The sequence below is a fragment of the Salmo salar genome, chromosome ssa15 (genome assembly GCF_905237065.1).
Source record: "Salmo salar chromosome ssa15, Ssal_v3.1, whole genome shotgun sequence".
NCBI lineage: Eukaryota > Metazoa > Chordata > Actinopteri > Salmoniformes > Salmonidae > Salmo > Salmo salar.
The window spans coordinates 88,234,982-88,248,014 of record NC_059456.1 but is presented as its reverse complement, the minus strand read 5'-3'; the positions used below and the strand labels follow the sequence as shown (position 1 = coordinate 88,248,014).

The following is a 13,033-nucleotide window of genomic DNA, read 5'->3' as shown; positions in this document are numbered from 1 at the left end:
CCACATTTTTGGATCAAGCATACATTGGCTTTAAAGGAGCCAGTTCAGAGGATACACTGGTTATTATTGTATTGTGTGAGACTGTGTGGTTTACTACCTTGTGTTATGTCTTTTGTTATGTGTTTACAGAACATATGTGATTAGGATATATGGGCCTGCTCAGAGACGGCTTGTTGTGTTTCTATGCTCCCATGCTGGAGGTTGTCTCCCTGTTGCAACTTGTATTAAACCAGATTCATTTTTGATTGCCTTTACCAACGACTGCTCTCCTATTTGTTTCACCTAGAAAATCCCCTTTACATCTGTGTTGTGCCATCCAAGAGACTTTCTGTCTTTTTCCCTAAATGTCTCCCTAGAGACCGCTACATCTCCATGGTTACATGGATCAGCAGCACTCAGTTGGCGGTACGTTGGTTGAACCGGGCCCAGAACCAATCAGAGCTCTGTGTGTGTGAGGCCACCACTGGGGCATGCTCAAAGGTGAGAGGTCAAAGGTTACTCCACAGTAATCCAATGGGTGTCCTGACTCTTCTCTCTGCCATGCATTACTTTTATAGCATTTCCATCCCATAAGCTATACACTGGGGTGTTTGGATTGATTTCCTTAAAGGAAAACTCCGCCCAAAAACTATTTTTTGGTATTTGTTTAATTAGTCAATTGTTGACATAGTCCCAAAATGTTTTGCTTGTCAGCACTCAAGTTTTCAACATATGTCACTTTAAAAAAAATACAGAAATCATCCCCGTATGATGCAAAACGCAGCATCATATGATGCAAATTGCTTTCTGTATTTTGAAACTTGCATATCTTGAACACTAGATTGCTGACAAGCAGAACATTTTGGGACTAAATCAACAATGGACTAATGAAACAAATACCAACCTTTTCCTTTAAGATGTCATTCTCTCCCTTCCAGCTTAAATAAGGTCAATTATACTGCTTGTGATACATTTCCAATGATCCGCTGCAGCATTTATTTGCCACCTCTCTCTCCAGCCAGTCCTTATGGATTAATTACAATATTAACTTTGGCTGTTTAATTATGCTGAAACGTTTTCTTTATTTCGTATCTCCATATCAAATCCACAGAAACACACAATGGTCATGGACTTAATGCAAAACCAACGACAGGTAGGCATTTCTCATTTCACAAAAGCTGCTACTAATTGAAACTGGTATACTGATCCAGTCGTATTGGCCTGTGATATTTCCTGGATTGGTATTGTTGACCATGCCTGTCTCATTTGTCCAACAGGAGGTGCCATTGTTTTCATCTGATGGCTCTTGGTTTTATTTGACGTTGCCAGCCAAGCAGGGTGCCCGTGGGGAGTTCCGCCACATTGCCAGTCTGCCAGCCCAGGTCAGTGTGAGGACACTCAAACTTTTATACCCCTGTGTCATCCTCCAATGGTTTAATGCCAGACTGCTTGTTAAGTCTTCAATAGGGTCAGGGTTTGCCTGGCTACCCAAACTCCTTGCTCTGCCACGCCCACTGGCGTTTGTTTCTTCTCTACAATGAGTGTGGATCTAAGTACCTCCCTAACAATTTCTAGAACACAAACATATTATATTTTTAGTTTTTACCCCATTATTTCCCCAATTTCGTGATATCCAATTGGTAGTTACAGTCTAGTCCCATCGCAAGCAACTCGGGAGAGGTGAAGGTTGAGAGCCACGTGTCCTCCGAAACACAACCCTGCCAAGCCGCACAACTTCTAGACACACCGCTTGCTTAACCCGGGAGCCAGCCACACCAATGTGTCGGAGAAAACACTGTCCAACTGGCGACTGTGTCAGCATGCATGTGCCCGGCCCGCCACAGGAGTCGCTAGAGCGTGATGGGACAAGGACATGCCAGCTAACCTGGACAACGCTGGGCCAATTGTGCTCCGCCTCATGAGTCTCTCGGTCATGGCCGCCTGCGACACAGCCTGGGATCAAACCTGGATCTGTAGTGACGCCACTAGCACTGCGATGCAGTGCCTTAGACTGCTGTGTCACTCGGAAGATATTCTAACCTTTCTGATTGGTCACAGGAACCGATGGGTTGGGCCAGAGCTAGAACACACGTGGGCGTTTTGAAAATTCGTCATTAGATTTGGTACTCTGATTAGTTTGTGGTGACGTCAAAATGACGTCACCACAAATGACTTCAACGATGGTAGTCTCAGACTGAAGTATGTAGCGAACATAGAGCAGGGTGGCATAAAACAATATGTGATTATACAGATCTTAATATCAGAGAGCTGAAGTCTTGGCAGTGATTATTTTAGGTATCTGTGACTGTATCTGAATAGCTCTGTTTCCGTGACAATGTTCTTATCTGCATCTCCCTCTCTGTATCTGTCGGTTACTCTCTTCACATCTTTTTTTTTTTTTTGCTTTTACCCCTTTTTCGTGGTATCCAATTGGTAGTTGCAGTCTTGTCTCATCGCTGCAACTCCCGTACGGACTCGGGAGAGGCGAAGGTTGAGAGCCATACATCCTCCGAAACACGACCGGCCAGGCTGCACTGCTTCTTGACACATGGCCCACTTAATTAACCCGGAAGCCAGCCACACCAATGTGTCGGAGGAAACACAGTGCACCTGGTGACCCTGTCAGCGTGCATTGAACCCGGCCCGCCACAGGAGTCGCTAGAACATGATGCGACAAGGACATCCCTGCCAGCCCTTCCCTAACCCGGACGACGCTGGGCCAATTGTGCGCCGCCCCATGGGTCTCCCGGTCGCGGCCGGCTGCGACAGAGCCTGGACTCGAACCAGGATCTCTAGTGGCACAGCTAGCACTGTGATGCAGTACCTTAGACCTCTGCACCACTCGGGAGGCCCTTCACATCTTATTACATCTTTCTCTGGATGACTCTGCATTCCACTGGCAGTCTGTCTGTTTCTGTATTCATCCCCCTCTTTTTCTCTCTCATTCTATGTGACACAGCCTGCCATCCCCTCTGTCCCTCCTCGCTTTCTGACGTCCGGGAACTGGGATGTCACTGTGCTGTGTGCCCTGGATGAGGACAATAGGAAAATGTATGTGAGAGCCTCTGCATGTGATGCTATATAGAGAGCCTCTGCATGTGATGCTATATAGAGAGCCTCTGTGTGTGATGCTATATAGAGAGCCTCTGCTTGTGATGCTACATAGAGAGCCTCTGTGTGTGATGCTATATAGAGAGCCTCTGTGTGTGATGCTATATAAAGAGCCTCTTTGTGTGATGCTATATAAAGAGCCTCTGTGTGTGATGCTATATAAAGAGCCTCTGCGTGTGATGCTATATAGAGAGCCTCTGTGTGTGATGCTATATAGAGAGCCTCTGTGTGTGATGCTACATAGAGAGCCTCTGTGTGTGATGCTATATAGAGAGCCTCTGTGTGTGATGCTATATAGAGAGCCTCTGTGTGTGATGCTATATAAAGAGCCTCTGTGTGTGATGCTATATAGAGAGCCTCTGCACGTGATGCTATATAAAGAGCCTATTTGTGTGATGCTATATAGAGAGCCTCTGCGTGTGATGCTATATAAAGAGCCTCTTTGTGTGATGCTATATAAAGAGCCTCTGTGTGTGATGCTATATAAAGAGCCTCTTTGTGTGATGCTACATAGAGAGCCTCCGCGTGTGATGCTATATAGAGAGCCTCTGTGTGTGATGCTATATAGAGAGCCTCTGTGTGTGATGCTATATAGAGAGCCTCTGTGTGTGATGCTATATAAAGAGCCTCTGTGTGTGATGCTATATAGAGAGCCTCTGCATGTGATGCTATATAAAGAGCCTCTTTGTGTGATGCTATATAGAGAGCCTCTGCGTGTGATGCTATATAAAGAGCCTCTGCGTGTGATGCTATATAAAGAGCCTCTTTGTGTGATGCTATATAAAGAGCCTCTTTGTGTGATGCTACATAGAGAGCCTCTGTGTGTGATGCTACATAGAGAGCCTCTGTGTGTGATGCTATGTGGAGAGTCTCTGTGTGTGATGCTATATAGAGAGCCTCTTTGTGTGATGCTACATAGATAGCATCTGTGTGTGATGCTATGTGGAGAGCCTCTGTGTGTGATGCTATGTGGAGAGCCTCTGTGTGTGATGCATTGTGGAGAGTCTCTGTGTGTGATGCTATATAGAGAGCCTCTGTGTGTGATGCTATGTGGAGAGCCTCTGTGTGTGATGCTATATAGAGAGCCTCTTGTGTGTGATGCTATATAGAGAGCCTCTGTGTGTGATGCTATATAGAGAGCCTCTGTGTGTGATGCTATATAGAGAGCCTCTGTGTGTGATGCTATATAGAGAGCCTCTGCATGTGATGCTATGTGGAGAGCCTCTGCATGTGATGCTATGTGGAGAGCCTCTGCGTGTGATGCTATGTGGAGAGCCTCTGCATGTGATGCTATGTGGAGAGCCTCTGCATGTGATGCTATGTGGAGAGCCTCTGCGTGTGATGCTATATAGAGAGTCTCTGTGTGTGATGCTATATAGAGAGCCTCTGTGTGTGATGCTATATAGAGAGCCTCTGTGTGTGATGCTATGTGGAGAGCCTCTGTGTATGATGCTATGTGGAGAGCCTCTGTGTGTGATGCTATGTGGAGAGCCTCTGCATGTGATGCTATGTGGAGAGCAACTGTGTGTGTTGATATGATTAGCAGAAATGACAAGTAGGCTACTGTTGTAGAACGATGATTTAGACACAAAAACACATAAAGGTATTATTGCCTTTTAAAATAACTAGCCCTTGATCCTTAACTTAAAGAGGCAATGTAGTATTCACTTAAAAAATATCTGACGTTGCTCAGGGCAAGTCAGCTGAAACTGAACAAGACATGATTAGATGGTCATAGACTGAGCAGGCCAGTCACAAGTCCTTCATTCTTAGACAAATTGAGTTGTGTGGTGTGTGGTGTGTGTGTGTGTGTGTGTGTGTGTGTGTGTGTGTGTGTGTGTGTGTGTGTGTGTGTGTGTGTGTGTGTGTGTGTGTGTGTGTGTGTGTGTGTGTGTGTGTGTGTGGCAGAATCATCGTCACAGAGCATGACGGGAACCGGATGGATGCAGACAGTCCCAATTGCCATGTGGTGGCTGGCACGGCTGTTTGCCTCCAAGCAAGACGCTCATATAGCACAGCTTTCATACAAATGTTGCTGTATAGACAATGGAGTCAAACTCAAATCACTGGAAAAGTTCTGTAATTCAGCCTTATTGAAATTGTCTGAGAATCAACTAATGCCATGAATGTGTTGAGTGAAGTGTGTAAATAAATCATAGATATCATAGTGTCTATATGGACTAACTAACATATACTATTTATACAAAAGTATGTGGACACCCTTTCAAATTAGTGGATTCAGTTCTTTCAGCTCCACCTGTTGCTGACAGGTGTATAAACTCTAGCACACCGCCATGCAATCTCCATAGACACACATTAGCAGTAGAATGGCCTTACTGAAGAGCTCAGTGACTTTCAACGTGGCACCGTCATAGGATGCTACCTTTCCAACAAGTCAGTTTGTCAAATTTCTGCCCTGCTAGAGCTGCCCCGGTCAACTGTAAATGCTGTTATTGTGAAGCTGTGTGAGCCACACAAGCTCACAGAACGGGACTGCCGAGTGCTGAAGCGCGTAGTGCGTAAGAATTGTCTGTCCTCGGTTGCAACACTCACTACCAAGTTCCAAACTGCCTCTGGAAGCAACGTCACCACAATAACTGTTCGTCGGGAGCTTCATGAAATGGGTTTCCATGGCCGAGTAGCCGCATACAAGCCTAAGATCACCATGCGGAATTCCAAGCATCGGCTGGAGTGGTGTAAAGCTTGCCACCACTGGACTCTGGAACAGTGGAAACGCGTTCTCTGGAGTGATTAATCACGCTTCACCATCTGGCAATCCGACAGACAAATCTGGGTTTGGCGGATGCCAGGAGAATGCTACCTGCCCGAATGCATAGTGCCAACTGTAAAGTTTGGTGGAGGATAAATAATTGTCGGAGGCTGTTTTTCATGGTTCTGCCTAGGCCCCTTAGTTCCAGTGAAGATAAATCTCAACACTACAGCATACAATGACATTCTAGACGATTCTGTGCTTCCAACTTTGTGGCAACAGTTTGGGGAAGGCCCTTTCCTGTTTCAGGATGACAATGCCTCGATGCACAAAGCAAGGTCCATACAGAAATGGTTTGTTGAGATCGGTGTGGAATAACTTGACTGAGCCCTGACCTCAACCCGAACGAACACCTTTGGGATGAATTGGGACGCCATCTGCGAGCCAGGCCTAATCGCCCAACATCAGTGTCCGACCTCACTAATGCTCTTGTAGCTGAATGGAAGCAAGTCCCATCAGCAATGTTCCACCAGCTAGTGGAAAGCCTTCCCAGAAGAGTGGAGGTTGTTATAGCAGCAAAGGGGGACCAACTCCATATTAATGACCATGGTTTTGGAATGAGATGTTTGACAAGCAGGTGTCCACATACTTTTGGTCATGTAGTGTATCTCCACATTCAGCGGTCCTGGAAGGTGGGAGTTGATTGAATGTCTTCAATTGCCTGCATCATTATGTCCTCTCTGTTTGCAGCTACTTCCTCAGCACAGAAGAATCCAGACAAAGCAGACACCTGTACAGGTGAGGCCATCCTGTCAAAACTACTTTATCCAGAATTTCATCCTTCGTAGACTTTGACTGATGAAGTAAAATGTTCTTTTTTATCTCCCAAATCAAAACATTTTAGTTACTGAAACATACCTTTTTTTTACTGAATGTAATTTCCGAATTTTAAGATGAAAATATTAGTTTATCAGCCAATGAAACAAAACTATCTACTTCAAATTCAAGTCAAAGGAATGGTGGCTCAACAATTTTCTGGTTTCATGAGAAGGTAGATGGTCAGAGAAGTGAGGCGTGAGCTGAAGGGTTCAATTTTCCAGCAGCCGAAGCCGTTCCTCTCGAAGGGCGCTCCAGGCAGACCACCTAACATGTTAATCAGAGGGGACCAAGCCAACGCAGTGGATGGGATGGTGCTGTGCTAGAGGATGAGTCACTGGGATGTAACGACAGCGTCCCAAATGGCACCTTTTTCCCTATATTGCCCTACAGTATATAGGGAATAGGGTGCCATTTGGGACACAGACATAAAAACTGATCCACGACCTGTGATTAATGTGCTCAGCCCCCCAGTCATTCGCCTAATATGTTTAATATTGTGTTTTTTTATTAGTCTGCTTTTGGCCTCACCAGATGATAGAGTAGAGGGAGAGATTGGTGTCGGGTTTAAAGGAGATTTTCTGTGCATTCTTTTTTGGTACTTCCCTTGGAGATGAGAGGTCGAGATAGTGGTTTTATTTAAATAGTTGCCTTTTTTTCACCCTTTACGAATCCAATTCTTGTTTGAGAAGTCAGTCCTATTTGTGTTTGAGAAGTCAGTCCTATTTGTGTTTGAGGAGTCAACTCAGTAATGTATTTTAGCATAGCTATCATTGTATTATTTGTTTATTAAGGTGTAATTTACAACCTTAATGTATTGATTGGGACAGCCAAATAGTTTCAGACCCAAACCTTCCTCATCCACTATTCTTTAAGGTGTGTTTGGTAACTCTGTTGTCTTCCTCTCTTTCAGTGCGGACTTTGAAGGGATCTTCCAACGCCAGTGTCTGACCTGCAACCTTCTAGATGACTGTAGCTTTTTCAAAGCAGTGTTCAGCCCCAATCAGACATATTTCACACTTTATTGCCTAGGTAGGAGCTCTGTACACACGCACTCAAACGCAGACACGCTCACACACCACACGCACACACCCTACTGCTTGAATTAAAACAGCATTTTAACAATAATCAAATATGTATACTTTTTCTATCTCTTTGGCCCATGTTTCCCTAGGCCCCGGAGTCCCCAAGGTGACAGTACACAACACGAAGGACCCCTCCAGTGAGTCTGGTTTGTCTGACTAATCTATTAAACACTCTGAATCTGAATCTCTGAATCTGAATCGCGAACCTTCTCCACTTTTTACCATCAGACACTTTCAACAATGGCCAGTAGAGGGCAATATGGGCAAACGAAAATATAATGTTGAGAAGAATTTTGAGCAGTTTCAGACAGTTATTGGAATTCGGAAAGGAGGCGGATAGCTGCATGACCGTGAATAGACTATGTAAATGTATTTTGTTTGATCTCCTTTAGGATACATAGTTCTGGAGGACAACACACCTCTCTCTGAGACCCTAGAAGGGAAGAGACTCCCAGAGACTGTCTTCAAGACCCTCGCAGCTGACAACCATGGTAAGTGTGTGAAACCACCCTGGGCCCACACACACAGAGCAGTCTAAAATGATAATTAACATTCACTGACATCATTTTACATTCACTTCAGTCACAAAACAGAGACAGCTTTAGGTTCAAACAGACACAGAACAGAGACTGCTTTAGGTTCAAACAGACACAGAACAGAGACTGCTTTAGGTTCAAGCAGACACAGAACAGAGACTGCTTTAGGTTCAAACAGACACAGAACAGAGACTGCTTTAGGTTCAAACAGACACAGAACAGAGACTGCTTTAGGTTCAAGCAGACACAGAACAGAGACTGCTTTAGGTTCAAACAGACACAGAACAGAGACTGCTTTAGGTTCAAACAGACACAGAACAGAGACTGCTTTAGGTTCAAACAGACACAGAACAGAGACTGCTTTAGGTTCAAACAGACACAGAACAGAGACTGCTTTAGGTTCAAACAGACACAGAACAGAGACTGCTTTAGGTTCAAACAGACACAGAACAGAGACTGCTTTAGGTTCAAACAGACACAGAACAGAGACTGCTTTAGGTTCAAACAGTCACAAAACAGAGACTGCTTTAGGTTCAAACAGTCACAAAACAGAGACTGCTTTAGGTTCAAACAGACACAGAACAGACTGGTTCCACTTGGCCAGGCATGTAAATAACAAGCTCAATATAGCAGCATACCCATCAAGAAAGTAATTGTTTCATTTAGCGATTAGGTCTCCATGGTAGCGAGAGCATGATTCATACTCTCCCTTTGGGAGGAGAACAAAGTGTGTGTGCGTGCGCACTTGTATGTGTGCTTTGTGTGTGTGTGGGTGTCAACTGTAGGCCTACACATTCTCAATGAGCTACCGTTAACTCTTTGTTTAAGTGACACCCATAGGACTCAGGGGAGCTCATTTACTGGTGCTTTAGTTTGGTGCCCACAGGTGTTTCAGGGGGAGAATACTGATGAGCTCTGGTTCAGTGTATATCTCTGTATATCTTATCTGAGACTGAGTGTGGGCCCTCTGTTCGTTTTCCTTTAGATCTACACCTGAAGCTGTCTCTGCCCCAGGGTTATGAGGCCCACCTTCTCCCTCTACTCATCATTGTGTAAGTTATAAACACAGCTGATCAATGGTGTTATAACATGTTTATGCCATTGTATGAAGCCTCTTAATGTGAGCCTATATCAAGGATTCACTTTTACAGTTTTACGGCCTGTTACGTAACTTTTAACAGACATTGATTTCCCCATAGTTTACCAGCAGGCTGAACCACAGCTTAGTTGTTTAACTTTTGCCCTTTGCTCAGTCCCTCCAGTTGAAATTTCAGGCAAAACCAGCTGACCCCGTTCCTCCTGTTGTCATGCAGGGACGGAGTTCCAGGCAGTCAGTCGGTGACGGAGGAGTTTACTATGGGATGGCCTGAGGTGCTCGCGAGCACACATGACATGGCGTTAGCCTGGGTGGATGGAAGGAGTGGGGTCGGCCGGGGGCAGAAGATCAGCAGTGTGGATCCCCGCAAGCTCAGCTCCCTCAGAGTCAAAGATCAACTAGGAGTCGTAGAGTTAGTTTTCTACAGTTTTATTATTGGCCATGACATTTTGTTGGCATATTGTAGAAATTAACCATAAATAAATGTATGACCTATTTAGTTTTTTCTCCACAGGTGGTTGATGCAATTGCCTTACATTGACGATCGGCGGATTGCCCTGTATGGCAAGGTTACTATTATGTTTACTATGGCAACAATTAACCTATATTCTGGCCACGACCACGTGATCACATGAGTTTCAAAAGTAAAATGTTGCAAAAGCATATATTATAAAGTCTCTCTGTTTAATGGCACTTGTGTCTTTCCTTACAGGCATTTGGTGGTTATTTATCCCTCAAGATGCTAGCTGCGACTGATCAGCTGTTTAAATGTGCAGCCGCTGTGGCTCCCATAACAGATTTCAAACTCTACAGTAAGTGAAGACTATACAATAGTGAAAAAACACACAAGAGCCTATGTTGAAAAGGAAACCAATAACAGTAATCTATTTTGCTTTCATGTATAGGTGCTGCCTTCTCAGAGAGGTATCTAGGTCTCCCAGGAAAGGAGGAGCACACTTACCTGGTGAGGATCCTCATACCTTGTGTAAACATGCATGGTAGGAAGTATAAGGCAATAGGTTATTGTAAGGGCTTTCTGTTTTGTCTCCTCAGACGGCATCTGTATTGGAAGATGTTCACAAGCTTAAAGACGAGAATTTCCTCTTACTGCATGGGACTGCAGACGGTGAGATTTGGCTATGATTTTAACAGCTACATTTGTCCACTTTTTTTTATCAATATGCAATTCAACTGCTGAACTTATTAATAATAACTTGTATGTGTTTGTTTATGTCTTATGTGTGTGTTTTTTTGGCTTTGGGTGACGCAGCACGGGTCCACTTCCAGCACAGTGCAGAGCTCCTGAGCCGCTTGGTGAAGGTGGAGGCCAACTACTCCCTGCAGCTGTACCCAGACGAGGGCCACATCCTGAAGGAGCGTCGCAGCATCCAGCATTCCCAACGGACCTTGGTGCACTACCTCCAGACCTGCCTGAGACACAACCCCCTCCTGGCCTCCATAGAGGAGCCAGATGAGGAGGATGACTGAGTAATCCCACCTCTGGTACTGGAGAAACATACTGAGAAGTGACGACTACTCAAAGTCAGACTACTACTAAACACTAGTCTCTTCCCACAGCCACTGACTAGACACAAGAACACGGGAGTGTGGACCAAGAATATCAGATCACAGCCTACTGTTATCAGTTCACAGCAACTTTGGAAATATACAATTTCTTCCCAACATTGTTTGTACTGTTTGAATTGTGTTGTCCCTGATTTGTTTACACTGTGTGGATCAATTATCCAAGAAGTGACCATGGCCAGGCCAAATGTTGATTCTTCTTCAAGTTTACAAAATAGCCTGAACATGCATGTCGTAATGGCAGCATGAAGCGGAGTGGTTTACAATGCATTCTTCTATGTTTCGTTATCCTGCATATCTTAACTTTGCTTAATTTATTACAGCTAAAATCAGCCTGCTATGCTGTTATGCAACACATATATGGTATGGACTTAGTGTCACTCTTAATGTGCCAAATACATGGTATATTTACAAGTGTATTCACCATGTCAATTCAGAGATGTATCCAGACTTGCAGAAGTTATAGACTGTATTTTCCATGCCTCTTGCATGATTATTTTCAACAGTTCCATGTTGTATTTGGTAACTTTGGATGGATATAATAAGAATGAACAAACCCAACAAACTATAATATGAAGCACATTTGTTAGAAGTATATTTCAGTAGTTATGTTTTTGTTTGTTTTCTTGAATGAATTTCCTTTGATAGTCACGCATACTTTGTTCATGTGTACTGCAATAGTTTAACACCTCACTGACAATTATACATCTCCCCCAGTAACGTGGACTCCCAATCAAAGTTGTGGAACATCTATGGTGCACTGCATGTAGTCTGTTTGCAATTGAATAGCCAACTTGACATGTTTCCTTTTTTTATTTTACTAAATCCTTTACGATAAAGAATCAATTCCTTGTTTTACAGAAATATTGTTGTGTGTGTGTTCCATCACTGGCTGCTTTGGAGAGGACAAGTGGAGCCTCGGCCAAAGTATCAGCATTGAAATAGTGAATGAATAACTGTCTGTTGTGTCAAGTATAATTTCTTGAACCGGTCTCGTTGGTACCAGGTGTTTTTAACCTAGACCCCAACAGTCAGACCCAATAGATTTGGCAAGAATTGGATAAGTGCAATATGGCCAGTGGTGGAAAAAGTACCCAATTCTCATACTTTAATAGAAAGTTACTCAAGTGAAAGTCAATCAATTAGTCAAATAAAGCCCTTTTTACATCAGCCGATGTCACATAGTACTATACAGAAACCCAGCCTAAAACGCCAAACAGCAAGCAATACAGATGTATAAGCACGGTGGCTAGGAAAAACTCCCTAGAAAGGCAGGAACCTAGGAAGAAACCTAGAGCGGAACCAGGCTCTGAGGGGTGGCCAGTCCTCTTCTGGCTGTGCCGGGTGGAGATTATAACAGTACATAGGCAAGATGTTCAAAAGTTCATAGATGACCAGCAGGGTCAAATAATAATAATCACAGTGGTTGTAGAGGGTGCAACAGGACAGCACCTCAGGAGTAAATGTCAGTTGGCTTTTCATAGCCGAGCATTCAGAGTTAGAGACAGCAGGTGTGGTAGAGAGTCGAAAAACAGCAGGACCGGGACAAGGTAGCATGTCCGGTGAACAGGTCAGGGTTCCATCGCCGCAGGCATAACAGTTGAAACTGGAGCAGCAGCACAACCAGGTAGACTAGGGACAGCAAGGAATCATTAGGCCAGGTTGTCCTGAGGCATGGTCCCAGGGCTCAGGTGCTCCGGGAGGGAGAGAGAATTAGAGGGAGCATACTTAAATTCACACAGGACACCAGATAAGACAGGAGAAATACTCCAGATATAACAGACTGACCCTAGCCCCCGACACATGAACTATTGCAGCATAAATACTGGAGGCTGAGACAGGAGGGGTCGGGAGACCCTGTGGCCCCGTACGACGATACCCCCGGACAGGGCCAACCAAGTCAGCCAGTAAAATACTACTTCAGTAAAAGTCTAAAAGTATTTGGGATTTAAATATAGTTAAGGATCAAAACTAAATGTAATCGCTAAAATATACTAAGTATCAAAAGTAAAATATTGCTGATATTTATCAAATTATTTCAGATCTACACCTATCA

The 13,033-nt window shown here is 44.2% G+C and overlaps 1 protein-coding gene across 2 annotated transcripts in view; it reads left to right on the top strand.

The window, feature by feature from the left end:
- The window catches only part of LOC106572522 (inactive dipeptidyl peptidase 10), a 34,552-nt gene extending 22,614 nt beyond the window's left edge, over positions 1 to 11,938 (top strand). Inside the window, exons 11-26 of one of the 2 annotated variants that reach the window (XM_014146759.2) lie at positions 357 to 480; positions 1,091 to 1,132; positions 1,257 to 1,361; positions 2,939 to 3,030; positions 6,551 to 6,598; positions 7,590 to 7,708; positions 7,851 to 7,898; positions 8,154 to 8,252; positions 9,283 to 9,349; positions 9,611 to 9,805; positions 9,908 to 9,962; positions 10,106 to 10,205; positions 10,299 to 10,357; positions 10,447 to 10,519; positions 10,664 to 10,896; positions 10,972 to 11,938. In XM_014146759.2, the coding sequence (XP_014002234.1) occupies positions 357 to 480; positions 1,091 to 1,132; positions 1,257 to 1,361; positions 2,939 to 3,030; positions 6,551 to 6,598; positions 7,590 to 7,708; positions 7,851 to 7,898; positions 8,154 to 8,252; positions 9,283 to 9,349; positions 9,611 to 9,805; positions 9,908 to 9,962; positions 10,106 to 10,205; positions 10,299 to 10,357; positions 10,447 to 10,519; positions 10,664 to 10,881 (1,444 nt within the window). In that variant the 3' untranslated portion in view covers positions 10,882 to 10,896; positions 10,972 to 11,938. Of the gene's footprint in view, positions 1 to 356; positions 481 to 1,090; positions 1,133 to 1,256; positions 1,362 to 2,938; positions 3,031 to 6,550; positions 6,599 to 7,589; positions 7,709 to 7,850; positions 7,899 to 8,153; positions 8,253 to 9,282; positions 9,350 to 9,610; positions 9,806 to 9,907; positions 9,963 to 10,105; positions 10,206 to 10,298; positions 10,358 to 10,446; positions 10,520 to 10,663 lie in introns of both variants that reach the window. The other variant, XM_014146758.2, reaches the window with a different exon arrangement.
- The last annotated feature ends 1,095 nt before the right edge of the window (positions 11,939 to 13,033 follow it).